Source organism: Lasiodiplodia theobromae (genome assembly GCF_012971845.1).
Source record: "Lasiodiplodia theobromae strain AM2As chromosome Unknown scaffold_22, whole genome shotgun sequence".
Lineage (NCBI taxonomy): Eukaryota > Fungi > Ascomycota > Dothideomycetes > Botryosphaeriales > Botryosphaeriaceae > Lasiodiplodia > Lasiodiplodia theobromae.
Genome location: NW_023336428.1, coordinates 734,854 through 760,947, shown reverse-complemented (window position 1 = coordinate 760,947; position 26,094 = coordinate 734,854). Strand labels below are relative to the sequence as shown.

At 56.7% G+C, this 26,094-nt stretch overlaps 7 protein-coding genes across 7 annotated transcripts; 3 read left to right on the top strand and 4 right to left on the bottom strand.

The window, feature by feature from the left end:
* Positions 1–316: 316 nt before the first annotated feature.
* On the top strand, positions 317–1,965 carry LTHEOB_7503 (Fe(2+) transport protein 3; the record flags this gene model as incomplete). Its single annotated transcript, XM_035516877.1, has 6 exons — positions 317–404; positions 454–480; positions 538–653; positions 754–1,112; positions 1,174–1,877; positions 1,931–1,965. 6 exons carry the CDS (start codon positions 317–319, stop codon positions 1,963–1,965), a joined length of 1,329 nt encoding a protein of 442 aa, XP_035371474.1.
* Positions 1,966–3,446: 1,481 nt separating this feature from the next.
* Positions 3,447–6,671, bottom strand: LTHEOB_7502 (uncharacterized protein; the record flags this gene model as incomplete). Its single annotated transcript, XM_035516876.1, has 1 exon — positions 3,447–6,671. One exon carries the CDS (start codon positions 6,669–6,671, stop codon positions 3,447–3,449), a length of 3,225 nt encoding a protein of 1,074 aa, XP_035371473.1.
* Positions 6,672–9,079: 2,408 nt separating this feature from the next.
* LTHEOB_7501 (Osomolarity two-component response regulator ssk1) lies at positions 9,080–11,527 on the bottom strand (the record flags this gene model as incomplete). Its single annotated transcript, XM_035516875.1, has 2 exons — positions 9,080–9,403; positions 9,485–11,527. 2 exons carry the CDS (start codon positions 11,525–11,527, stop codon positions 9,080–9,082), a joined length of 2,367 nt encoding a protein of 788 aa, XP_035371472.1.
* Positions 11,528–13,675: 2,148 nt separating this feature from the next.
* Positions 13,676–15,304, top strand: LTHEOB_7500 (uncharacterized protein; the record flags this gene model as incomplete). Its single annotated transcript, XM_035516874.1, has 1 exon — positions 13,676–15,304. The coding sequence occupies one exon, from the start codon at positions 13,676–13,678 to the stop codon at positions 15,302–15,304; it is 1,629 nt and encodes a 542-aa protein (XP_035371471.1).
* Positions 15,305–17,629: 2,325 nt separating this feature from the next.
* On the bottom strand, positions 17,630–18,448 carry LTHEOB_7499 (Short-chain dehydrogenase/reductase SDR; the record flags this gene model as incomplete). Its single annotated transcript, XM_035516871.1, has 1 exon — positions 17,630–18,448. The coding sequence occupies one exon, from the start codon at positions 18,446–18,448 to the stop codon at positions 17,630–17,632; it is 819 nt and encodes a 272-aa protein (XP_035371470.1).
* A 1,320-nt stretch (positions 18,449–19,768) lies between these two features.
* On the bottom strand, positions 19,769–22,740 carry LTHEOB_7498 (uncharacterized protein; the record flags this gene model as incomplete). Its single annotated transcript, XM_035516870.1, has 3 exons — positions 19,769–19,810; positions 19,911–22,149; positions 22,199–22,740. The coding sequence occupies 3 exons, from the start codon at positions 22,738–22,740 to the stop codon at positions 19,769–19,771; spliced, it is 2,823 nt and encodes a 940-aa protein (XP_035371469.1).
* Positions 22,741–24,266: 1,526 nt separating this feature from the next.
* Positions 24,267–25,240, top strand: LTHEOB_7497 (Ras GTPAse; the record flags this gene model as incomplete). Its single annotated transcript, XM_035516869.1, has 5 exons — positions 24,267–24,306; positions 24,456–24,535; positions 24,594–24,645; positions 24,705–24,714; positions 24,769–25,240. 5 exons carry the CDS (start codon positions 24,267–24,269, stop codon positions 25,238–25,240), a joined length of 654 nt encoding a protein of 217 aa, XP_035371468.1.
* Positions 25,241–26,094: the final 854 nt, after the last annotated feature.

The window sequence follows — 26,094 nt, the reverse complement described above, 5'->3', positions numbered from 1 at the left end:
TAATCACCACCATCTCTGATAGTCGTTTAGAAATATAGACTAACGTCGAGGTTTTGGTCTGCTTCATAAAGCAAACGCATCGCTCGGATCCAACGCTTCCATTCGGATGCATCACTCCCGGCTGAGTTGACTTGCATCATCCCTTTCTTTCACGCCTTTTTATTCCCTTCCTTTTGGCTAATGGCAGCTTGAGTCTGTCCCTTTTGATCCTTTCCCTTCTCTCCCCTCATCGTTGTATACCAGCAGCTGGTGCTGCCCGATTTATCTTTTTTCTTACTATCACCGCGGCCTGGAGCCCTAATTTCACTCCTTCACCATGTCTGACGCCGATCAACGCCCGCAGTGCGGCAGCGAGCCCGGTTCCGGCGAGGAATACGATCTCGCCATTCACGTCGTCGCTCTTTGTGAGTACCCCCGATCTGCTCAAATGCGGGGTCCGCTAACGTCTCCAAGTCCTTGTCGTTATTGCCAGTATTAGCGGTACGAGACCCACTCGCTATACTGAAACCCAGCTTGGACCAATCTAATGCAAAACAGGAGCCGGCTTCCCAGTAGTAGCCAAGAAGTTCCCTAAGCTGAAGATCCCTCCCAAGGCCTTCTTCTTCTGCAAGCACTTCGGTACTGGTGTCCTGATTGCCACTGCCTTCGTTCATGTACGTCCGGTCTCGTTACTCTGCCTCTCTGCCCTGTTGAACTTTTGATCTTGGCGTGACTGCGATGTGACAGAAGGCTAACCTTCTACCGTGGAATCAGTTGCTCCCTACTGCTTTCGCTTCGCTTAATGACCCATGCCTCCCCCCGCTCTTCACCGATGACTACCCTGCTCTGCCTGGTGTGATCATGATGGGCTCGCTCTTCTGCCTGTTCGTGCTTGAGATGTGGCTCAACTCCAAGATGGGTGGCCACAGCCACGGCGGCCCCACCGGTGCCGAATTCTCCGGCGGACAGGCTCACGGCCACGCCCACGCTCACGGCCCCGTCAAGACTGTTGCCCCGCACGCACGGCCGATGCGGGAGCCCATGGGCCCGATCAGCCGCAGCGACTCGGAAGAGAGTTTCGAGAAGTCTTACACCTGGAACGAGGCCAAGCAGGCGTACGCCCGCGAGAGAGAGTAAGATTGCCATACCCCTTCCTGCCCCTGCCCCTCGGGATGATGCTGACACCCGAATCAGGGAGGAGCTCACCATGCCCTCGATGGGCAACCAGAATGCCTCGGAGATGCCGGCCTGGTTCATCGCCTTCTACTCTCAATACATCCGCCAGCGCGACGAGATGCTGAATCTAATCGACCGCAACATGGCTTCGGTCCTGCCCGGCTACGACAACAAGCAGGCCACCGCCCAAGACAAGGAGGTCTCATTCTTCGACGCCGACGACCACGACATCGAGGAGGGTGGCCAGGGCGCCGTCGACCCCATGGTCCTCAAGCGCATGTCGCTCAACATCACCATCCTCGAGGGCGGTATCCTCTTCCACTCGGTCTTCGTCGGTATCACCGTCTCGGCCACCGTCGACGGCTTCATCGTCCTGCTCATCGCCATCATGTTCCACCAGACGTTCGAGGGTCTCGGTCTGGGTAGCCGTATCGCCGCCGTGCCGTATCCCAAGGGCTCGTACAAGCCGTGGTTGCTCGTCGTCGCCTTCGGTACCACTGCCCCCTTCGGCCAGGCTATCGGTCTGCTCGCCAGGAACTCGTTCGATATCAACAGCGCGTTTGGCCTCATCATGGTCGGCATGTTCAACGCCATCAGTTCGGGTCTGCTGATCTATGCGGCGCTCGTCGACTTGCTGGCCGAGGACTTCCTGTCGGAGGAGGCCCAGGCGTTGATGAGCAAGAAGGACAAGACCTGGGCATTCATTTTCGTTCTTATGGGTGGTAAGTATCACCCTCCCCTTACCCAGCGACAACGAATACTGACTTCATTTCAGCTGCCGGTATGTCCATCGTCGGTGCCTTCGCTTAAAACCGGGGAACTGGGCAAAACGCAAACCAAAACCTCTCCTTTTTCCCTCATGAGCCGCTCTAGAGACTCGGAATTATGAACCAGGGATGCAGTGCATTCTCACGGTACATGTTGGCGGAAGCCGTCGAACAGCCAGCCAATTTTCCTACGCCGGTTCGCGGTGGACGCCGCCTTCTCCTTTCCATTGTCTCTAATTGCAAATGGCAAAAACACCTGCAAAGCAACGTCTGTCGCTCCTTCTTCTCGTTCTGCTTTTTCAAGGGATTCAAAAAAAAGCGAGTAGAAGTTAGAGATCTTGCTTTGGTCAACGAAATGAACTTTCCTTAACGTCTGAACATGTGTATGATTAGTTTTCAAATTATGGAGATGATACCCTGAGCTTCTAAAAGCTATGTAGAGGGGGGAAGGATTGTCAGGCGGGATGATGATGGGCTGGACAGGAAGAAAAACTTCATGTAACGGCTCACTTGGTGTTGCGCTGGTCTTCAGTCGCATTGGCTAGATTCTTCTTCTTCCCCTCTTTTTTTTACTTCTTTACGTTCAGATACCAAAGTACTGTTAGCAGAAATGATGGACAAAAAATCGCCAGACGGCTTTACGATAACACTGAAATCTCAAAAGAGCTCTGAAAGCGCGCAACTGACTTCCTCTCTACCTACTGAACCTTTCCCCTTTCCCGCGCGCATGACGACGACTTGCTGTGCGCTGGTGAGATGTGATTACACTTGCATACAACGTCTGGCGCTAAACTAGGCTCTCTATCCTCCATTAAGATTACGACAACATCTTGGCATTGCCTCAATAGCTGACCATTTGGAATCGTCGCGCCCAGCCTCACACACCATAGTACAGAGTGCGAATAAGCAGTTGTGGCCGGAACACGCCAAGGACGATCCGACACACACACACACACACACACACATCCACAAGCCCGATGATTACCCTATTCTCCAGGGTCCAGCCTTGCTCTTTCCGCGCCGTGCCGAGTTCCGCTCAGGAGATGAGATCTGGTGCAGCTTTCGTCTGAGAAAATCGGCGAATTGGCGGCTATAAGCTTGATTTCTCCGCACGATCATTCGCCCCAAGCAAAGCTTGTGCGTGGCGAGATTTTGGACCAATCGGGGGCGTTGGTTTATGGTCGGGGTAAAGACAGGGTGGGGAAGTTGTAGGTAATGCCAAGTGGCTTGCGACTTGTTTCAGACGGTGTTGCTACGCTGGGAGGCTGGCGCGCTGAAACGAGAGGGGTTGGTGAGTCCTGTGAAGAAGAAGAAGCACACTGAAGAAAGTCTGGACATTATCAAAGCACTGCAGATGTTAAGAAGAGTTTGAATGTGGCAGTGGAACACGGTAATGAAGGTAGGCAAGTATGAAGTTTGATAAATATACCATAAATACTATAATTCCATATGTAATTCATTACTCATCACTCCGTGGAACGCCGAAGGAAGGAAAGAAAAGAAGCAAAAAACTAAACCCCCAGCTCAACATTTGACTTTCCAGCAAGGACCGCGCTTGGAATGGTCTTGGCTCTTCTTGTCATCTCCCTTGCCCTTGTTGTCAGAAGTGCTCACCTTGCTGGTCCCTTTGTTCTTATTCTTGTCATCTCCGTTGACCTTGGGGCCGGCAGCAGCGTTGCTTGAAGCGGCGGCATTGGTCTTGTCGTCGGGACCGTTCTTCTTGTCATCAGCACCGTACTTCTTGTCGTCAGCACCGCCCTTCTTATCGTCGGCACCATTATTCTTATCGTCACTGCCATGCTTCGCGTCGCGCCTGGCAACAGTAGACCTAGTAGGAGCGGGGTTGGCAGACGTGGCTCTAGAAGTGGCGCTGCTGGAAGAAGGCTTGCTGGAAGCAGCGTTGCTGGCAGCAGCAACAGTTCTAAGTGTAGTGCTGCCAGTAGCGGCTTTGCTGGAAGCAGCAGCGCTGCTTGCTGCGGGACGGTTGGAAGTAGCGCTGCTCGACGTGGGCCTGTTGGGAGCGGCGCTGCTCGCCGCCGCGGGCTTGACGGAAGTGGCACTGCTCGACATGGGCTTAGCGGAAGCGACGCTGCTCGCAGCCGCGGGCTTGATGGAGGCGCTGCTGGACGTGGGCTTGCTGCTCGACGAAGCGACGGACGCGGGCTTGACGGAAGTGGGGCTGCTCGCCGCGGGCTTGATGGAAGTGGGGCTGCTCGCCGCGAGCTTGATGGAAGTGGCGCTGCTGGACGTTGGTTTGCTCGAAGCGGCGGTAGATGCGGGCTTGATGCTTGAAGGAGCGCTGCTCGAATGAGTACTGCTCGACACGGGTTTGATGCTTGAGGCAGCGACAGACGCGGGCTTGCTGCTTGAAGGAGCACTGCTCGAATGAGAGCTACTCGACGCGGGCTTGATGCTCGAAGGAGCGACAGATGCAGGCTTGATGCTTGACGGGGCGCTGCTCGATGTGGGCTTGCTGCTCGAGGGGGCAGCGATGGATGCGGGCTTGATGCTTGAAGGAGCGCTACTTGCTGCGGGCTTGATGCTTGAGGGGGTGCTGCTAGGAGCGGCGTTGCTGAAGGCGGGCTTAATGCTAGAAGCGGCGCTGCTAGACGCGACGTTGTTGGGCGCAGGCTTGATGCTGGAAATAGCACTGCTGAAAGTGGTTCTGCTAGAAGAAGGGCTGATAGGCGCGGCGCTGCTGAACGCGGGCTTAATGCTAGAAGCGGCGTTGCTTAAAGTAGTACTATGCGTAGTGCTACTAAAAGGGGCGTTACTAGACATGGCTTTGATGAAAGTAGAAAGAGTGCTGCTGCTGGGGCTAGGCGCAACGACATTGGGCCTGTTGCTGCTACCAGGCGCACTGCTGATGTGCGTGCTACTGCCAGGCGCGATAATAGCGGGCGAGGGCGTGTACGTGCTGCTGCTGTGAGAGCTGCTACTAGGAGTGTTACTGCTAGGCGCGATGATAGCGGGAGAGTTCCTGCCAGGAGAGCTGCTACTGGGCGCAACGGCGGCGGGAGAGTTGTTGCTGGCCGCAGCGACGGCGGGAGAGTTATTGCCAGGAGAGCTGCTGCTGGGCGCAACGGCGGCGGGCGCGGGCGTGCTGCTAGACGTGCTGCTGCTTGCCGTGCTGGCGGTATCGTCGAGAGCCTCAATTGGAGTGCTGCTGGTTTCGGGGGCTGAAACTGTCGCGGTGTTGCTCTCGGAGACTACATTTGGTGCGTTATTGCTTTCAGACGCAGTAGCTGGTGTGCTGGTGGTGACATCGGTTTCGACGGCTACGAATGGCGCAGCGCTGCTGGTCGTGGCATCACTAGACGTGCCAGCGTTGGCGGCGAAATCACCTGCACTGCTGCTGCTGCTGGCAGGAGCATTGACGGCAGGAGCACTGCTGGCAGTAACATCGACGCTGCTGCTGGCCGGAGCTTGAGCGCTGCTGCTGGGGGCAGCTTGAGCACTGTTGCTCACGACGGCGGCATCTCCGTTGCTGGCGACGGCGGGAGCGTTGCTGGAAGCGGGAGCACCGCTGCTGGCGGCTACGGGGGCGGCATCACTGCTGCTGGCAGCTAAAGGAGCGGCTGCACTGCTGGACGCGGGAGCGCTGCTGGCGGCATCGCTGTTGACGGCTGCGGGAGCATTGCTGGAAGCGGGTGCACTGCTGCTGGCGGCGTCACTGTTAACGGCTGCGGGAGCATTGCTGGATGCAGGAGCGCTGCTGGCGGCATCACTGTTGACTGCTGCGGGAGCGTTGCTGCTGACGGCATCACTGCTGGCGGGGGCGCTACTAGCAGGAGCAACGCTAGCGGGAGCACTACCAGCATCACCTCCACCGGACGCTGGCGCGCTGCTGGCGGGAGCACTGGGCGCGGGAGCGCTGTTGGCATCACCTGCACTGGATGCGGGACCGGGAGCGCTGCTGGCATCAGCTCCGACGGGAGCACTGCTGGCAGGAGCGCTGGACGCGGGGTCACTGCTAGCGGGAGCACTGTTCTCGACCTCGGCGTTGCTACTGGGGAGAGCACTGCTGGCGGGGGCACTGGAAGCCGGCGCACTGGGTGCGGGAGTACTACTGGCGGGAGCGTTGTCCTCGACCTCGGCGCTGCTAGCTGGAGCACTGTTTTCGACGGGAGTACTGCTGGCGGGAACATTGGCGGGGGCACTGCTAGCGGGAGCACTGCTCTCGGCCTCGGCGGCGCTGCTGGCAGCGGGGGTGCTGCTTTTTTCACCTTCGTTGCCATCGTTGCCATCGTTGCCGCCACCATTGCCGCTGCCGCCGTGGCTACTGCTGGCGTCGCCGCCGCCGCCCGGGCCACTGTTGTCTCCTCCTCCCCCAGAACGCCTGACCAGCTTGCCGGTAGTCTTTGCTTTGCCGGCTGCCTCTTTTTCCTTCTTCTCTTTCTCGTTCTTTTCCTTTTCCTTCTTCTCCTTCTCAGCCTTCTCCTTGTCGGCCTTCTCCCTCTCAGCCTTCTTCTCCGCCTCCGTCTTTTCCGTGCTCTTCTTATTAGCGTCATCGGCGCCCTTGGCCTCGCGCCCGGCAAGGACGTAGTTGGTCTCCTCCCCCAAGCCGTGCTCGTGGAGGCGATGCTCATTCACAACGTAGCCGCGTTCGGCGAGGAGCGAAGGGTTGCCGGAGCTGTCGATACGAAAGGAAGGATGGTGGCCGTGCTGGCGATTATCTCGAAAGGGAGCGCAGTTGGCGGTCATACCGCCGATGGCGAGGAGCGCCATGAGGGTCTGCTTAGTGTGCATGATGACGGTTGGTATCGAAGTCTCTCTGAGGGATAGTGGTTGGCAGGGGTCGAGGAATCAGTGCCCAGAGAAGGAGGCAAAGATTTACCTGGAGCGAGTGCTCAACGAAAAGGGAAGGATCGAAGACAACTGTCTTCAATAGTGAGGGAGAGTGAGGAGTGAATGAGTTTGATGGAAAAATCTGAACTCGATGCATGGCCCCGTCTGCTTAAGTATCGTCTCTCCAACACTGTGCCATATGCATCGCTCACTTACAGATCTCTCCCCATGGGGAGAGGCACAGCCATGCGAATCTACCACGTTTCTGTCAAGTCTGGAAGCATCTCCCATCCCTGCATGGAAGTATTGTCGGAGCGCAAAGCGCCATCGAGCTCGTCGCGCCGCAGCATCCCCAGACCAGCATTTTCGGGACATCCGGAGGGACTTTCCAGAAGGGAACGCAGGGTTTCCGCAACGCGTTAGCAACATCTCCAGCTCTCCTCAAACGGGCAAGTCTGGACGCTTCGCTTGACCCTAGCGCGAATAGCCCCGACGTTTGCGGTGAAAGCTGGAACCTTTTAGAATTCTCCGATCAGCGGCAGCTTTGGACCCTATTCTTCGGTTCCCTCCCCAGAAAATACTTCCGAATTGCTAGCCACCTTGTCGCATTGCGGCGGGAGGGGCTGTGGACGAGGCGGAGCCGTCCCTTTGCACAGCGTAGGGATGTGAGTGCGATGCCTGGACTTGATGACTACCGTCTTGGCAGACCCTGCCATGGGAAGCTTGGCCCAGACAATAGCGGATGGTTCAAAGCTCTCCACGACGATCTATTGCCAAAACACCGATTGCAGAGGCGCTTAAAATCCTGGTTGGACAGGGTCTAGGGAAACATAGCCAAGCAATTTAAGCCCGAGGTCCGATTGCTTGGTGTTGAATAGTACCCCATGGAGATGTGGCTTGACGCGCATGCTGGGACGCTGTGATGAGACGCAGCGAATATGTGACGAGCCAAAGTATCGCTGTCTAGTACCTGGGCAGGTGGTTGAGATGAACAAGAGAGTCTACGAGGAGCGGGGGAGCACCGATCGCAGACGGCGAATTTTCGGTATGCTTATACAACTTGACAGAAAACGCGCGGCAAGGACTTCTCTTACCCCCCGCCAGTTTCGAGAATTTGTTGCCATAGGGCGTCCGAATCTCAACTCGCGTAAACCTGCTGGGGTTGGAACGTGATGAAAGCTGAATGATCGGAATCACTTTGAGACGCCACATGATAGTGCCATAGAAGCGACCCCGTTCAAGATCGCCAAGCACTCTCTCCACTAGCCGAACGCGGACGAGCTTCTCTACTGAATAGACGTATCTCACTATTTCCGTTAAAGCAGCCACAATAGACCGCAAAGAATAGACCCTCTCTAACCAGAGATGCTAGTGAGTTGTCCAATGAAGCACCGCCCCTCAGTAGCAAATGCACACTCATTCCCCTTCCGTCCATCTCAATCTACACGTCTCATCACATGAACATCCCAACAATCTTGAATTGATCCGATCCACGTATTTATTTTCTACCATCTCTCTCGCCTATTACGGCACGTATGATATTAACCACCGTCTCGCAGCTAGACAACAGAGGAAGTGGGAGCTTCTCTCTGGTATCGGGCTGGCTCTACGAACATAATGAGCAAAAGTAGGAAAACTCTCGGCAAGCCACACTTTCCTTCTTGCGACTATCACTTTCCGTACAAATGAAACTGCACTTTCCTCATTCCCGCACGACAATCCCGCACGTATAACTCCGCAAAGGGGCGGTAAGAATAACCGTAGCCCGGCTCATCCTGCGTCATTTCTGCTCTGGAAAAGCGAGGTCTCAAGCGCTAGGCCCTCCTCGTCGTTCGACAAGGATTTGTGGGTGCAGCTGAAGACCAGGCTAGTTAGAACAGTCAAGACCCACCCGGAACGAGCAAGCACAGATAGATATGTATAAGGGGGAAGGAAAAAAGGAAATCTGTCTCGAAATCGGCAACCCAAGCGCCGCGCTTTGCCATGAGAATTTGGAAACCTCAATGTGACGATGTACTCCTCGCGCCCGATGTGTTTTTCCCCATGATGCTTATAACACTCCTCGAAGAAATAAGGAGAAGGAGGCGGAATGAAAAAAAAAAATTACAAAAATCTCCAATGAGAAGGAAAATTTTGGGCCTTTCGGAGAAAGGTCGGTCGGGTTAAACGTCGCCTCTTGGTACAGTGAAACTAGGAAAGGTTGGTTGAACGCGTGATAACTCTCGGCTCTGTCTTTCGGCCTGGATAAAACGATCTCTGGAAATGTAGCATCTTTTCCGGTAGGTATTCGACAGGTGACGATACGAGTATCCGGTTCGATTTCGGTGCATGATGGCCATCCCCAAACACATGTTGTCTCTTCAGCTGCCTCAACTTTCGTCGGCCAGGTCAACTGGAGGTGGAATATCCTCGATCTCCACCGCGCCATCCACCACTGCGTCTGTAGCGGGAGCTTGCACGGCTTGCGCCAACGCTTGTTGTTCAGGGCTGGGAGCAACAAGCGCAGCAAGAGCCCCTGGAGGTTTCGACATCGAGGCCCGGTTGGTCTTCTTTTTGCCCGCCTTGAGTTTGTTCGCCTCGGGAGGTACCTCGTTCGTAAATGTTTTCCACTTCCGCCAGCCGTCGTAATCGATGAGAGCTTGCATGCATCCCCATTCTTTCACCTTGCGCTCCAGCCAAACAAAGTTGACAGGCTTTAAAAATTAGCACACGTTCGATCAAGATCAAAATGCAATAACCCGCATTACTAGAGGTTGGATAGTCGTCAATCTTACCTTGGTCAAGAAATCGTTGCAACCTGCGGCAAGGGCTTCGTGCCTATCACTCTGAAGGGAACTGGCAGTGAGGGCGACAATGATGACAGGGCTCTTGAAGATGATGCCGTCGCCGAGCTTGTCATTCTCCTTTGGCTCTCCGTTGGTACTGGATCTGTCTTTTGGTAGTACCGGCGCTGTGCTACTGGCGCTGCTGTTGCTGAAGACACCAATGTTATTCACCCTCTCAAGGCGCCTGATCTCTTTCGTTGCCTCCAATCCGCTCATGATGGGAAGTTGAATGTCCATCAGAACCAAGTGAAATCCTCCTGCGCGCCACTTTGTGACGGCATCTCTACCGTTCATGGCCGTTTGCCATCGGACCTTCAGACGTTTCATGAATGCCTCCAGCAGTTTCAAGTTGATGATATTGTCTTCGACAATCAGAACATTGATAGGAGGAACGGAGCCGTCAAGTAGACCCGAAGGCAAGCTCGGTGCGTCTGCGTTTGTCTCCTTGTTCTTCTTCTTTTTCGGCTTCCGGGGATCAGGTGACTGGACCCTTGGCGTAGGCGGTGTCGAGGTTTTTGTTGGAGCAGGCACGGCTTCAGGCGCGGGGGGCGTCGGCGGGGGCGGCGCAGCTGCCTGGACGGCATGTTTTGTGTCGGATGCGCCGGAGTCGAGGCGTCCACGGTTCGGCCGGGAGAGGTGCTGCGAGGTCGAGGTAGAGGTAGGCGGATGCGTGCTCTGGGTGGGAGAGGAGGTGAGGTTCCGGTGAGGCCTCGGACGATGCGATCTTTGGCGCGTGGCACCGGGCGAGGGGAGCGGAGGTACCTGACCTGTGGTAAGGACTGCAATTGACCGAACGTCTTGGTGGGGGTGCGATTGGCGACTGTCGTGGGACAGCGACGTCAATGAAGCGGGAGAAGGCGCGCCGAGAGCGGGCATGGGCGGGAAGTAGTCGGCGTCTGTTTCGGCCGGGCGGGTCTCGCCATAGTAGTGGGCGACATGCGGCGGCAGGGGGACGCGCGGCGACGGCTTTGGCGTGCGCCGCTGAGGCACATCGATTATCAGAGCCTCATCAACCGTCTGGCCGCCGGGGAAGTATTCGTCCAAGGTGCGACACATCTCCTCCTCGGGACCAAGTGTCCTCTCGGCAGGGCGGGCGGCGGGATCGCGCGAGACGATGCGCAGGTAGACGTCGGGCGAGTCGTAGCTGCGGCCCAGCGAATTCGCGTACTTTTTCAGGATCATGTCGCGCACATCGTCGACCAGGTCGTCTTCCCTGATCTGGACCAGGGTGGCCGAGGCGCCGGGGCGCTTGACCCAGATCTTGCGGTGAAGCATGCCGGCGTTGAGCGAGAAGTAGTCCTCCTGGCTGTTGGCGGTCGAGGGACGGGTCCGCTGCGAGTCGAGCAGGGTCTTGATGACTCGGGCATTCGAGTTGTGGACTAGCGACTGGCGGCGGATGGCGAGCGGGCGTTGCTGCCGGGGCGACTGCAGAGCCTCGGGCGTGGGCAGCGGGTGCAGGGCCTCGTCGGACTCGTCGTGGAGGTCGGGAGCGCTGAGGGCGCCGGGGAGCGTGAGGCCCAGTTGGGTGGGCGGCGCGTCGGGGACGGGCGAGGGCTCCTCGAGCGCGAGGGTGGGCAGCGGCGGCGATGGTGCAGGTGGTTGCTGGGCTTGCTGCTGCAGATCCTTTGAGGTTAAGCTCTCGGACCGGTCGGCGATCGTTTCAGACGGCCGGTCCCGCGATTGGTGTTGATCAGCGCGCAAGTGAGACGGTTTCTCCGGCTCCAGCGGCTCTGGCAGCGAGTCTTTGCTCAAGGTAGAGAGCGGCGGGGGGGTTCGCACGCTGTGCGTGCCCGACGAACGGGTGCGAGGTGGCCGGGGCAGTGGGGACGAAGGCTGCGATAGCTCTGAGCCCGCGCCCATGGCCGAGGATGCGACGGAGGCCGTGGAGCTCCGGCGGCTGCCCAGCAGCTTGGAGCGGGCGCTCTCGAGCCGCAGTCGGAAGGGCATCTTCCACCACGATTCCGAATCGTGGTCGTGGCCGGCGCAGAGCATCCAAGAGGGCGAGGGGTCGCGGTGGGCAGCGCGCTGCGGCGAAGCAACAGAGAGGCGGCTCGTGCAGGGGGCCTGTTAGTAGCAGCGGATCGGCATGTCGCGTGGCTGGCGCGCGAGATGAGCAGCGAGACTGGCGAGGGATGCTGGCGACGGGTAGTTATGCTGCGCGCGCAACGGAGCTGCGGGCGGGCGGCACTCGCGCCCTGGGTGTTGACGGGGAATAATGCGAACGCGCGCAGGCGAAATGGCATCCGGCAACGAAATGCTCCTCATCTCTCGATCCAATCACCCGCGCCAGCGCATCCGCCGCCTCACGCCTGGACAAGGCCCGGTGCGTCGTCGTACCCGCTCCGAAGCAAGGCAAGCCCTGTCGACATACTGCGTCGGCGATGCTTCACATGCGCAGCGCGCAAGTGGCTTGTCCGCCGCCGTTGCCATGCGCCCGCCCAGACGGCGAGCGCCTCTCCCGGCGTTCTCCATCCGGCCGCGTCTCCTAATGCTCTCGCAGCCGTTTGCTAGCTGTGTTTCGAAGTTTTGAGGTTGGCGCGCTAGCCGGCCGGCCGACCCTCAGTGCCGCGATGCATGTCTCGAAAGGGAAATGGGCCATTGGACACCGCACTTTTGCAGCCCAACAACACCGCAGCCCTCACCGACTCTAAATCTTCGCCTTGGAGTTCTAGAGCGCAAGCTACATGCGACTGCTTCGCCGCCGCCGTTTCGCCTCGGTCTGCGGCTTCCAGAACCCCTTTCTTTGCCACCTTAGCGGGGATCCTTCCGGATGCGGATGTCTTTTTTTATTGCTTGATTGCGGCCGAGCATCCTACGCCATGTCCATTGCCGCGGCTTCCCCTCTTTCTTCACCAGGTCGTGTAGAACGGCTTTCTATCATTCAGGCCGGCTGCCGCTGGCATGCACGAAATTGCCAGCCGATCTCAATCCTGGCGCGTCTCGGGACGATTGTACAACAACAATCGGCAGGTTTGTGGTATGATATGCTGCCTATAACACAATCTGGGCTCAAATAGGCTGCGTATAGTGGAGCTGCACGTCCGCGTGCTGCCCAACGATCGAGATTCAGACCGCCAAGATCCTCGATCTGTTCGTGTTCCAACACCAACATCTGGATCATGGGTCCGCGCAAAAGTGGTGGCCGCCCTGGGCTAGTCCGCATTCCGGCGCTCGGCGCAGCTGAGCTGACAGCTGTCTGGCCTCGTGCTACTCGACTGATCCACGACGCGTGAAGAATGTGGCACAGGGTTCGTGATAGCGCCATGCACCATGCACGCATGGCCATATCAAGCCATGCACGTCAATTGCCTCAAAAACCAGGGACTAGTACACGCCGAGCTGCTTCACTTCCCTTCACCCTCATGACCACCTTAGTGCTGTCGACGTACCTGGTACCCTACGGTCTCTTAACGGAGTGTCTACATAGCTGCATCGTCCGCTGGAGGCCGGGGAACCCCAGTAGGGCCGATGACGCGAACGCTAGTGGTGGGTTCAAACGATGAAGCCACAGCGAAGAAGAAAGCAAGACACGGAAAAACGAAGGAGTAGCAGACTTGCTACGCCACTGTCTGAAAGTGCAGCTGCAATTCTTTCCTCAGCCGATTCCAGTGTAGTCTCCCTCGGCGGTCAGCGGACAAAATTGAGCGGAAAGTAAGCCCATCTTCATGAATAAGCTCAGAAGTAGCTTAGAAGTCCAACTTCCAATCAGAATGAATCATCGCGGATGCATAGCGGGGTTGGAATGCGACGATCTGATAGGACAAGATGGTCGAATGGGGCTCGGCCTGAAGACAAAGGCCCGTGGGTGACTCAACGACAAGGCAACAATCGCCAGTATGACACATGGCTCTGTTGGAAGTTCGTATGGAAAGCTGAGTGTTGGAGTGTAGTCAAGGATGTTGAGGCTCATTTGCGGCGCAGACCCTGTCTCCGATTACATAAGATCAGGCAGGCGTCATGGCTGCCGAGCGGAAGCGCCGCCAACAAGTCATGACCACGATCCACGCCACCGTCCACCATGTAACATTTATCCAACTGCTCTTCTCTCCCACTTTTCTTCAGCTAGGTCAAGCAGGCTCAGTGTAGCACCGCTTGGCTCCTCCAGCCTTTCCGACCGGCGCCTCCCGCCCCGCGTTCCCCATGCCAAAGAAGTACCAACCGAGCTACAACAAGTCCGCCAGCAACTACGTGCACCCGTCCCTGTCCTCGTCCCGGGAACCGCCCGGCAACAATGCAGGTCCATCGTCATCGCAGTCCGTCAACGACCGTCTGAACCAGCTGCGCCGCGAGCAAGCTCCGCGCTCCGCCATCGACCGCCGAAATGAGCTCACCGAGTCTCTCACCGCGCGACCAGTCCACCCGGCGGTGAGGCAGATCCTCAACCTGCCCGAAGTCGCCGTCCCCAGGCCTCGGCTTGTTGCCAGAACGACGAACGGCAGACGCGTGCCGGGCCCTTCGGCGCCGCAGAGTTGGCTGGAAAGCAGCAGGCATGCCCCGGACCCCACCCCCCAGGCCCCCAGGCTATGGAAGCTTATGAGGCCGCGCTTCACGGAACGAATGCCGGCTCAACGCAGCTTGGTCCACTACACCTGCAAAACACTGGCAAAGAACTGGGAATGGTTGTTGGAATACGAACAGCATTATCTGGCAGCACTACCTGTGCAGCTCAAGGATATTCTTCTCAGCTACCTAGCGGCATATGGCCCGGAAGAGGGCATCACCATGGAGACTCTACGGGTCCTGTTCTTGACTGAGCATGACCTTGAGGATGCGACGGGCAGCGATGAGCTGGTGCACCTCGATCTGACCGGCATGATCTCCAAACATTTCACCCTTGGAGAAATCACAAAATACATGACGCAGATCACGGGTTCCAAGAAGGATGCCCTTTCTGAAGCGATGAATAATCTTTCAGTGGCTGAGGAAGTTGCAGATTCTTGGGAAGAAGCAGAGCAAGCCGAAATCCCTATCCTGCCAAAGTCGTCTCTCAATCCTCGGTTCCCTAATCTGACTCACTTGTCACTTGCATACCCGCGGAAAACATCGTGGAGTCAACTCTTAACCCTGTCCTCCCACCTGCCAACTCTGACACATCTCTCTTTGGCCTTCTGGCCCAAGCCAACCATGACTCCTCACGCAAATACAGCATCGATGACCAGCCAGCATGGCCAAGTCAACCTCGGTGGTACTCACTTTTACTCCGAAATGGACAACGACTGGCAGGAAGCTGCGAACATCCTGCGCAGATTAGCCAACAACACGTACTGTCTCAAATGGCTCGACCTTTGCGGCTGCGAGTGGGCGCCTGCGCTGGTATGGGGCATCGACGATCGGCAGGTTTCGATCCCTTATGCACGTGGCTATCGTGGAGGGCGTGATGGAGACTGGGACATCAAGGACGCCAGACCTTGCCCCGATTGGAATGGCAGCTGGCGCCAAGTCACGTATCTCAACCTTTCCCAGGGCTGGATACCGCATAGCGTCAATGCCATTCGCGCGTTGCCTGCTGGTATGTTGAGCTGTGAACTGCTCAGCTTTCTCAGGAGCGAGAAGGGACGGAAGATGATAGAAAAGGTTCCGGCGGGCGAGGCGCAGACGGCTCACCAAATAAAACGATGGATCGAAAAGGAGGGTGAGAACAGAAACATTGCTCATGCTATCAACAATCTTAGAAGATCGTCGAAGGGGCCGTATTGTGAGGTTGATTACGGCTGGTCGAGCGATATCCTCTCGGGGTCGAGCAATTACGATGAGGTATTCGAAGTATAGTGGTGGAAGAGGAACGTCAATGCTTGGAGAGAAGAACGGGATTGGATCGATGGACCCAGCTTCATCCATGTCACTGAGGCTGTAATTCCTGAATCTCATTATAACTTGGCATTGGTTGAGGGCTTCCAAATAGACGTTCGTCACACCGAAAAATGAAAATTCAATCCAGACCACGAAGCTCGAGGCTTGTCCTCAGTTTTCCTGGTTGTCATCTTGGTTGTTCCACCCTTGCCTTTACGTTCTTCGTTGAATTTTTAGAAGTGAATTCCTTGATCCGGTGTATGAAGGATACCACAAACTCAGGTTTAACTTCGTGTTCTCGACGTGCAGAAGACAACATATTTTAGTGACGGAAAGGCATAAGGCGCTCATACTGCGTAAAGCAGGATTAGGACCCTACTGACAACCTTACTCGGAATCGAGCTTCAAAGCGACTGCCGTGAACTACCTAACATGGAAATACCCAACTTTCAAGTGGGGTGACCACGAAATTGCGGGGCTCAAATCGTTTCTTAACGGCGCCTGTCTGGACAACCGTCTTCTCCGTAGTGTCCAGTCAGAACAGATTTGGGTTGGGGCTCGCCTCGTCCGCCACATGACCACTGCCTGGCTCGATCATCACCTTACTACTGGTTCTCCATCCTAGGATATCACCGTCCTCAAGCTTCTGAGTCTTATTCTTATCTACGGCACTGCAGCACGTCCGGGGGATCTCAATCCTGATCAGCGTCTTTGGCCTAGCCTCGCTCTCCGCTATCGGGACATCTTAATCTATTTCGACTAAGAGCGTTAACTAGACGGCTACGGTGCTCTAGAAGATCTTCGTATAATTATTCAGCTTTTCTATACGAAGCGGGAGAAGCATACCTCTACTCGCCTAAAACTACGTTTCTTCCGTGTTGCAACTAATCCTTAAAGTTTTCTATACTATCTAACTACTCTTACACGCTCTACGCTACGGTATAGTCTATACGACGTTAGTAGAAGAACTCCTCTAGAATACTTTTCTCAATGGCAGCGAGCGACTTCTTTAGAGATTTCCTAATCGGCCGGTGCTATACCTAATAAAGATTCCGTTTAATCTCGACGCTCTTCGTTCACACCGAACATCAACTTAATCCGTCTAAGAAATTACGGCCCTATCGGGTGTCACTACTAGAATCTCTAGTAGGCATTTACGGTCTGGTGCAGCTCGGGACGTTGCCGACCTACCCAGTCAAGAATTCGTAGGTGTTACTTCGAAGGCAGTGTCTACTCAGCTCAGACACGACTCAAGTACCTTCAATAGAGAGATTACGGACATTTACGTTGGCCATCCAGAGATGTTCTTTTTCAACGATCGCATTAAAGTAGATCGCTTTAACGTACTGGCTTCCAAGTCGATACTATCGTCGCAGTCGTCTCAGATTCGCAAGACAACATCCAGTGCTGATATCTCGGCATACTGCGTGAAGCAGGGTTGGGATCCCAATGACAACCTTGCTCGGGCTCGAGCTTCAAGGCACCTCAAAGAGCAGAGGACCGATCAGAGAACCCAGGCTGGAATCAACCTTTCGTTCACTGAATTACGCAATGAAGAAGCTAGCGCCTGGTCGCTGGCCACTATTCAATCAGCCATTCAGGCGTTCTTTGCGTCTCAGTCTTCAGAAGAAGCAAGCCCCATCCCGCTCAGATTTGGTGCCGGTCCTTTCGATACGTCAGCTTCACCCCAAGAACCGCATGCTGAGATCGACGACTTTCCCTCCACTACTCCCATTAACACCAACTCTGACGAATATCGAGGCTTTGCCTTAAATGTCGCCCTCGACGACGATCTTGGTAACGAGAACTCTTCCTTACCTACTACCAACGCTTCTCAGTTCATTACTTGGCTTTCCAAGATTAACACCGTCAAATGCTTTACACCAACGGTGTTGTCGTTTCCCAAGCATGTGCCTTGTAATGGAAGCTCCAAGAATTTACCGAGCTATTTTCCGAACTTCGGCTTGGACTTGATTCCTTACAAAAGGGTACTCCCCAATCTGGTCCTTCTACGCCCATTTATCCCCAGCTTACGGTGGTGGAAGATCTCCCCTTTTCGTGGGATCCAGATGGGTCGGATGCTGTCCTTCAGCCGCCAGCGTCTCTTGTTCCCGGTCTACGGTTGCATTTTGCACCTTGGGCCCCAAGATGCAGGGAGCTACTAGTTAACGGCAATAGCAACCAGCAGACACTATATACCCTTAGTAATTCAGGCACCGGATAGCACAAAACCAACAGCCAAGGGCATCAAAACTTCATTAACCACACTCCAACCTCTACACGCATGCTACCTACCACCCAACTCTAAACCAACAACGCCCCCCCATTCGTACTCACCACACTCCCCGTCGCATTCCCATCCCTCATCAAATACAAATACGCCTCCACCACATCCTCGACCCTCCCCACCCGCCCCGTCGGCAGCTTCTCCTCCACGCCCCTAAACATCTCCTCCTTCTCCGCGTCGCCCATCGTCCGCCACAACCCCGTATCGACGACGCCCGGCGCGACGCAGTTGACGCGCACGGGCGCCAGCTCCAGCGCCAGCGACCGCGCCATGCCGAGCAGCCCCGTCGCGTAGCTGCCGACGACGGCCCAGCCGCCGGGCAGGGGCCGCTGCGCGACGGAGCCGGAGGTGAGGGTGAAGGATGAGGTAGTACTACGTGGCAGGTGCTTGGCCGCCTCGCGCGCCGCCAGGAGCGGCCCGAAGAAGCGCACGGCGCCGGCCTGCTTGATGCGGGGGAGGGAGGCGTCGGCGAGGGGGAGCGTGGCTAGGGCGTCGCCGGCGCAGTAGACGACGTGGTTGATGATTGTGTTGGCAGGCGAAGGGCGCCCAGTGATGGTGGCGAAGAGGTTGGCGATGTTGGCCTCGAGCGTGTCCTCGTTGCTCAGGTCGCAGACGACGCCGGCGCTGATGCGGGAATCGGCGGCGGCGGTGGGGTACGAGGTCGAGAGCTTTGCTACGGCTGCGTCCAGGCGCGAGGCGTTGGAGGATGAGATGGTGACGGTGGCTCCGTGCTCCAGCGACGCTTCCGCTACGCCGTACCCGATGCCCGAGCTGCCGCCGATGATGAGGACGTGCTTGCCCGCGAGCTTGGATACGTATTTGCGCTGGTCTGTCATGATTGGCGCTGAGAGCAGGGGTGGTGTGTTGAAGTGTTTTTGGGTTATGTTGTGATCAGGTGCAGGGATTGAGATCTGCGGTTAGTGAACTTGTTCAGTAAAAACTTCCCGTCAAGGTTCAATTGAAGCATATATATACTGTATTAGCTGCGCGTGAATGTTTGTCTTCGTGGATGAAAGGCATTAACGGCCATAACGGGTGGTTGTGTTGTCGGAGTTTGAACGGAGTTATACTGGTGTACAATCCTTGACGTCAGCACTACATACATGAGAGCCGGCGACAGAACAACTCCCGTCCATGGACAAAAAGCACCCAGTTGACGAGAGCACGAAGTAAGCGAGCAGATTGTTTATGCGTTCTATTCTCTATTTGGGTAAGACCATGTTGTTTGGAATCCGTCATTACGTGGTAGTATCACTTGTGCATTCTTCAAGTGCTCGGAGGTACCATAAACTCCGTTCTTACTGTGCAGTCTTATGCAAGGTAAAGAAGCTGCTGTCTGTAAGCAATACGAGGTCATTGAGCCTCATAATTCTGAAATCACTAGATAGAGCTCCATCGTACAAGTTGCCTCAATGTTGCCCAACAGACCCTATTAAAGTTTCCTGGTAAGGCGAATGTGTGAGGCGCCCCAACAAGGTACTTGCCCAACTATAATTAGACTCATAACCCGGGCTATAGTAGAGCCAGGGTAGCAAAACTTACATGTGGTTAGGCGCACGCCATCGCCACGAACAACTTTCCATGTTGGGCATCATCCCTCTGGCAACGCGTCGGCTGGAGTTTAGCATGCCGCGCGGAGCCGGGTCTGCTGACGGGAAGAAAGCTTAGTGTTCGAGCATGGACACCGCGAGATCTTGGTAAGCAATCCGCAGCGTACCAGACCTCGTACGAAACGCTTCGGCCGGCCTTGGTTATAGTTGTATATGAGCACCAGATAGCTGCTCAATATACCGAGCATGGACGTTCATTCAATTGCTGCCCTGTGCTTAACATCAAGCCACAAGCCACAAGCCACCCTTTCTCCGCGGATCAAACAGGGTTCACGACTGTTGATGCCATGCTAAGGATGAGCCGCGCCTAAACAAGCGCCACCCCCCTCGATCCTCGGGGCTTCAGCGCTTAAATCCGCATCCTGATCGACGCGGGTGGAATCGGGTGCAGGGTACTATCAAGAACGAGGGACCCTGGGAACCGTCGATGTAGGACATGTCGCATATCATTTTCTCGCCTCACCAAAACGGATACCGGCATTCAGGTCGTCAAATCTATCATACTTTTTTAGGTCTCATCTTTCCAACCGTCGCATCGTCTATGTTTTACATTATCTGCCACCTGGCATTGATCTGCTTCCTGCGCACCTGCAAGGGTCGTTAGCGAAGAGTAACATGATGTGGTGGCGTCGACAAGGAACATGCATGGGAAAATCCGGGGACAAGGGGAAAACGGGAAAAAACTCACCAGCGGCGCCACGAAAAGCACGCCCACAAACAGCGCCGCAACCGTCGTCAGTAGCTGCACGCGGTTGAACCCCTTGCCCAGAATATCAAATGCGAAACTGGGGGACACCCTGGTCCCAAATACATCCAGTCCGTACGCGAATACCAGGCTGGTGCTCTCCAACACCGCAGGACTCGTGATAACCTTCTTCACCCCAATGACCTCCCGCTTGTGGTTTAGATATTGCATCGGGTTAAACTCAATGGCCGGAGTGTAACGAATGAGACCCTCCGCTGCCTCCTCGGGAGTTGGATCGCGGCCAACGGGGCGTCGCGGATCTAGGATCTGACGAGGGATGCCAACGATCGAGTTGGATTCTGGAAGGGTGACTAGGAGCCACTTGGACGTGATTCCCTGCGCCGTCTGTGTCACAGCCATGTGCGAGATAGGCTCTGGGATGTGATAGGTCTGCGAGAGGACGTGCGGCTTGGCGGATTCGCCGACCACCCCGGCGAAGGGCCGAATTGCAGAGTAGTTCGAGGCGGCGCCGAAGGGACCACGGTCGTTAGGCAGCGTGGACTCGAAGAATTCAGCAACAACCAGTTGGTGGCCCTTTGAAGGTGTTTCCAGGGAGCCAAGGGTGAAGGAGTATGTCAGCCAGTTCTCCGAGAGCGCGCTGGCAATGCTCTGGCTCGTGTCGACGCCGTCATGAGAAGCCTGCCACAAGATAGCGCCTGATACACCGTCCAATAGGTAAACGGACAAGACCCCGGCAGGCTCAGCTACTGCAGTTACTAAGGCCAAGTTCGGATTAAGGTACTTGTAAAGGACACTTCGGTCCCCAAGAACCTTGCCAATAGAAGCAACAGGATCATTCGCTGGCCTGGGAGTGACGTTAACGATGCGCTCTCCGGCAGTGGGCGCAAACCTCCATGCCAAGTCAGAGCCGGCCCAGAAACCCTTGATCTCGCCTTCCGAAATCTTGTACGTGACCTCGGGCTCATCTGCGGTACCAGTGGCATCATCGGCGTCTAATTCGAGCGCCAAGTGCAGGGGAACACTGCGAATGAGATGACCGGATGTTGCGTTCAGGAGAACGTGTCGACTGAGCTGTGGGAAAATGGCAGCGATTTGTCCCTTTGCATTGACATTGAGCTCAACTTCCTCAACCTTGCTTCCCGATGGCAGCTCCAGAATATCGTGATTCCAAGCAATTTCACCTCCGCTGATAGCCACAAAGCGGCCGGTTTCAGTTGCCACGACGACAGGCTTGTTCAGTCCAAAGGCATCCCGCCTCGCCTTCTCCAAGACATCAGACTCAGAATTCTGGGCCAAGAAACGGTTCGGGAGAGTTTGCAGGAATTCTGGGAGATGTTCCAAATCCTTGAGGTGCCTCTTAAGCCTGTGCACATACGCCTCAAGGACGTTCTGGTGTGTTTCGATTTCCAGCTCCTGGGCCAAGGATTCCTCACCGGGAAGGTCAATCCAGACAGCTTCAAGAGCACCGGCTAGGACTTCTGGCCGAGACCACGTCGGATCGCCATTGCGGAGCAGATCCCAGTTTCCATTGGACAGATAGACAGCAGTCCTCACGGCTGACGCGGTGCCATCGCGAATTGCCACCTCGGAAACGGCATGAATAGGATAGACAGAGTCATCAAAGACAGGGGTCTTGAGGGGCCAACGCCCAAGGATTCCGTGGGAGGCGGAAGAAAACACAAATACTTCCTCGGGCGTAATCCGGGTGAAATAAACGTTCGCATCCGTGGTGCTCGTGGCAAATGCTCCTTTACCAGCCAATTTCGGCAAGTCGTAAGCCTTTGAAATGGAGCCAGTCTTGTAATCGGCATGATACACTTCGGCCCAATGGCTACCCGCGGTCTGATAGTGAACCAAGAAATGCGGCAGAGAATTGATGCTGTGGGGTGCATGCAGCACAACCTTCTGGATATCCTCTCCACTGCTGTTCTCAATGTTGAAAGTAGAGACGCTCTTGGTACCGATGATATTAACCTTCAACGACTTGAAAGTTTTATCCGTCCAAGCAAGCAGCGGCGAGGCGGTGTTGGCTCCAACAAACAGGATGTCATCCGTGCTTGCAATATCGCTGTCAGACGAGAGGGTGTACTGGTCAAGCTTTTGGCCGGTCAGGGGGTCGATGGCGGTGATCTTCAGTTTCAGGCCACCTAGCATAGTCGAGTGTAATGAGATGGAGTAGACTGCGGTAGCGGAAGTCGAGATCTGGAACGGGGCATCTCCGCTGCGCACGATGTCAGCACCGGATTTGGCCGTGCAAGGATGTGTGCTACCTGTTGTCTTCAAACTCCCACTTCACTGCACCGGTCTGACCGTCCAATCTCCGTACAGTCGAGCTGCTGCCGCCCAACAGAACAATAGCATCCTTGACGCCGCTCGCAGCCGCGGAAGCATCAGCAAGCTCCAGGACCTCGAGATCCTTCACGGGGGCATCACGGAAGGTGCTAGTCCAGACCAGCTTGCCGTCCGCGGCATCCCAAGCAGCAACCTGGCCTTCCACGGCGCTGATGACGATGTCCTGGTTCTCGCCAGCCCTCAGGAAGCCATCAGCAGAGCCCGACCCGGACGGCAGCTTCTGTCTCCACACCGCCGAGCCATCTTTCGGGTTCACGGCGCCGAGCACGAGCTTGTCGGACAGGGAGTAGAGCAGCGAGGCCTTGGTCTCGGGGCGCGGCTGATGGAAGAAGGTGGCATGCTGCTGGGGCTGGCCGAGCAGGGCGAAGTGGTAGTCGACATGGTACGCGTCGTCGGCGAAAACGGCAAGGGTCGCGGGGACCAGCGAGGCGGCCAATGCCAGCAGCTTGGGGAGCAGCATCGTTCGTCGGTGGCAGGCTGGCGGGCTGGATCGCGAGCTGAGCGCGGTGTTGCGGTCGCGGGCGGAGCTTGCCGCGGGGCTGCACGTGAGCGGCAGGGATGGGCGAGGCGCGCGGCGCTCCGGCCGCTCTGCTCGGTGCCACAGGGCACTCCAGGCCGTTGCAGCTGCAGCACACGACATGCGCCGTTGCGTCCCTGATTTTCCTGCACGCACTCGTATATTGTCCTGGAGGGCCTGCAAATCAATTACGCTGGCACCACGCCCCCATAATTACCCTCCGACGCGCGCTCCTGACCCAGCTCCCTAGAGATTGCTGCGCTGTCGGCTGGCCGAAGCCACGCGCTCATCAGGCCGGACCAGCTTCCGGGGCGCGCGCGGCGCAGGAGAGGGAGCGGTGGCTCAGCACGCGGGCAGAGCTTGGTGCTTGGGTGCCTGGGTGCCTGGGTGCCTGTCTGCCTTGGCGGTGAGGCGCGACTCGGGAGCCGTGGAGCGCAGCACTCTCGGCTCCTACGCTTGCGGCAGACGGCGATCGTCTCGCCAGTTGTGCATGCATTCTGATCTGGTTGTGCAGCGACACGCAGGGGCACGCACGTCCCGGGCGATTGGTGCCTGGCGAATTCCAGCAGCAACAGCAGCAGAACAGAGCCGCCGCGCTGCCGCCCCTTCTTCGCTCAGTGGCTGCGACTAGCTGTGCCTGACGGGGCGGCTTGCGACTTGCTTGGTCCGTCATGCTGTCATCCGCTTGGCCCGGCACCGCGCAATGCCCGCGCCGGCAGGTCCAAGGCTCGAGGGAAGGCTTCAAGCGCGCACTGATGCGGTTACGTCGACGCTCGCCTATCACTTTCAAGCTCCGCGAAATTATGTCAACCGCCAACGCCTAAACAATCCAGCGCAGCACGAGCTGCGCAGCGCCGTCTATTAATCATGCCCACGCCCTCCTCGCGCGCCCCGTCGCAGACCTCACCACCTTGATACCCTCTCCCCCCAACACCACCCAAGGCCCCAGACTCTCCTGCGCCAGTCTGTCCTCACGCCGCCTCCCGCTGCCGAGCTGTCCCCGGCCTGCCCGCGCCCGTCTCCGCGGCCCTCGCACCATCCTTGCTCCCGCCCACAACCCTACCAGCCCTCGCTGCTGCCGGTGCGTAAATGCTCCGCCAGCCCAGCCGCGACGCACCGGGCGCCGCGCTGAGCCTCCCAATTGCGTGCACATGGCTGACAGGCGCCCTAGCGACCCCCGGTCGACTCGTTCCCACGGTACGCGCCGCGCACGGCTTCTCGTCCGAGCCGCACATCTCGAGAGCTAGAACGAGCAATCCAGCACACCACCTCCGCCTGCGCCCTGGCCGAGCCACCGCAAGCTCGCAGGCAGCTCCGACACTCACTCGTTGTGTGGCGTGCTCCTCCTGCGCCGGCTGCTGGCGCGAGGGCTCCGACTCCCACGCCCCAGCTCGTGCGAGCGCGCACCCACCTCTGCCCCGTAATCGCCGTCTCCTCTAGCTTTCCCCGCCAGATATCGTCGCAGAGGCATGTCCCAACGAGAGTACCACATCGTCGTCCTTGGGTCCGGTATGCTGAGACCCTTGCGCCCACGCGCCGATCGCGATCTGCGCTAGTGCTGACGCCGTCTGTAAACAGGTGGAGTGGGCAAAAGCTGTCTAACAGGTAGAGTCCAAACTGCCCTCACGCGCAAACCAGCCCAATTGACCTCGCCGCAGCCCAGTTCGTCCAAAATGTCTGGATCGAATCCTACGACCCGACCATCGAGGACTCGTACCGCAAGGCAATCGACGTCGATGTGAGTTTTGCGCAGGCTTGTTTTGTTGAGGACGATTGAAGCCTGACGGTTCTCCCAGGGACGGTCGGTAGTACTCGAGATCCTGGATACTGCAGGGACAGAGCAATTTAGTAAGCCACCGCCTTTTTCCCTGCGTGTATGCGCGCATGTTTTGCTAACGGGTCTGCAGCTGCCATGAGGTACTAGCCCCACGTCGTTTCAGCTGCGCCCGCACCCCGCTAACTAGCCACAAGAGAATTGTACATGAAGACGGGCCAGGGCTTCCTCCTCGTGTTCAGCATCACCTCAATGACGTCCCTCCACGAACTCGCCGAGCTACGCGACCAAATCATCCGAATAAAAGACGACGAACGCGTGCCGATTGTGCTCGTAGGCAACAAATCGGATCTGGAAGAAGACCGCGCCGTGACGCGGGCCCGCGCATTCGCCGTGAGCCAGGCGTGGGGCAATTGCCCTTACTACGAGACCAGTGCACGCCGCCGCGCCAACGTCGATGAAGTCTTTGTGGATCTCTGCAGGCAGATTATCCGGAGGGACATGGAGCGTACCCGTTCGCACACGGACTACAGCCGACCAAGCGCCAGCACGCGGCGACACCACCCGTCCAGTCGACACAGCACCAGCGGCACGCCCGGCACCGGCAGCGGCAGCAGTGTGAAAGGATCACGACGAAACCGCCGCGAGCACCGTTGTGTGATATTATAGTTAATTGCAGGCTTGTCTGAAGAGTACGGAAATGTTTTGATGTGGCGGTGTTATTATTACCTTCTTGACAGTATTGTTGGGCCCTGGGCTGGACCGCGGGATTAGTTGGATCATTGGCGGATTGGAGTCTTCTTCGCATGAGCGAGCCGCGGAATCATCGCCATCACATTCGGATAGACGTACGACATAGAACGAAACAGACAGCTCACGGCTGAAAATTAATGTCCACGAAGACTTAATTTCTCGCATTCTACAGTTTGTAATGCCTTAGGTACTTGGGTTTTGCGATAATAGCTACTAGTATTGTATGATTACTCTTCCCAAACTCCATATGATCTGCACCTATTTCCCCTCGCATTAGCAGTCGGGATCCGGGTCGCGCCCACTTGCCGCCCGAGTTTCCGGCGAGCATCACGAGAGACGAGCTCGTCCCACCAACTGGTCGATCCGAGACTGTCGTCTATTTCAGCTCTGCCCACCTTCGGAGGCTGGACCCGAAACCCGTAACTTCGGGGCTGGCTAGGCAAGACGTTGGAGGTGGCTCACATGTCTCACCATGCCAAGCCGAAATCATTGGGGGCTAGCATGTGGAACAGCAAATCCTCTCTTTTTGCGCCTACTCAATTCTTTGGTCTATACCAGCCCTCTAATTCGACAATATACTTTTGCTCAGGCAGGCCGCCAAGCCACTTCAGGAACCGAACACGAGCCCGATGACGCCGAGCAACTCTCCATCAGCTGCCTATTGCACGCTTAGCTTGGAGCTGGGCTGGAACGGCACGTTGCTGACAAGCTTGCGGTCATTGGCTGCCGGTCTTTTTTTCAACAAACTAAAGGGAGGAACCTTGTGGGGG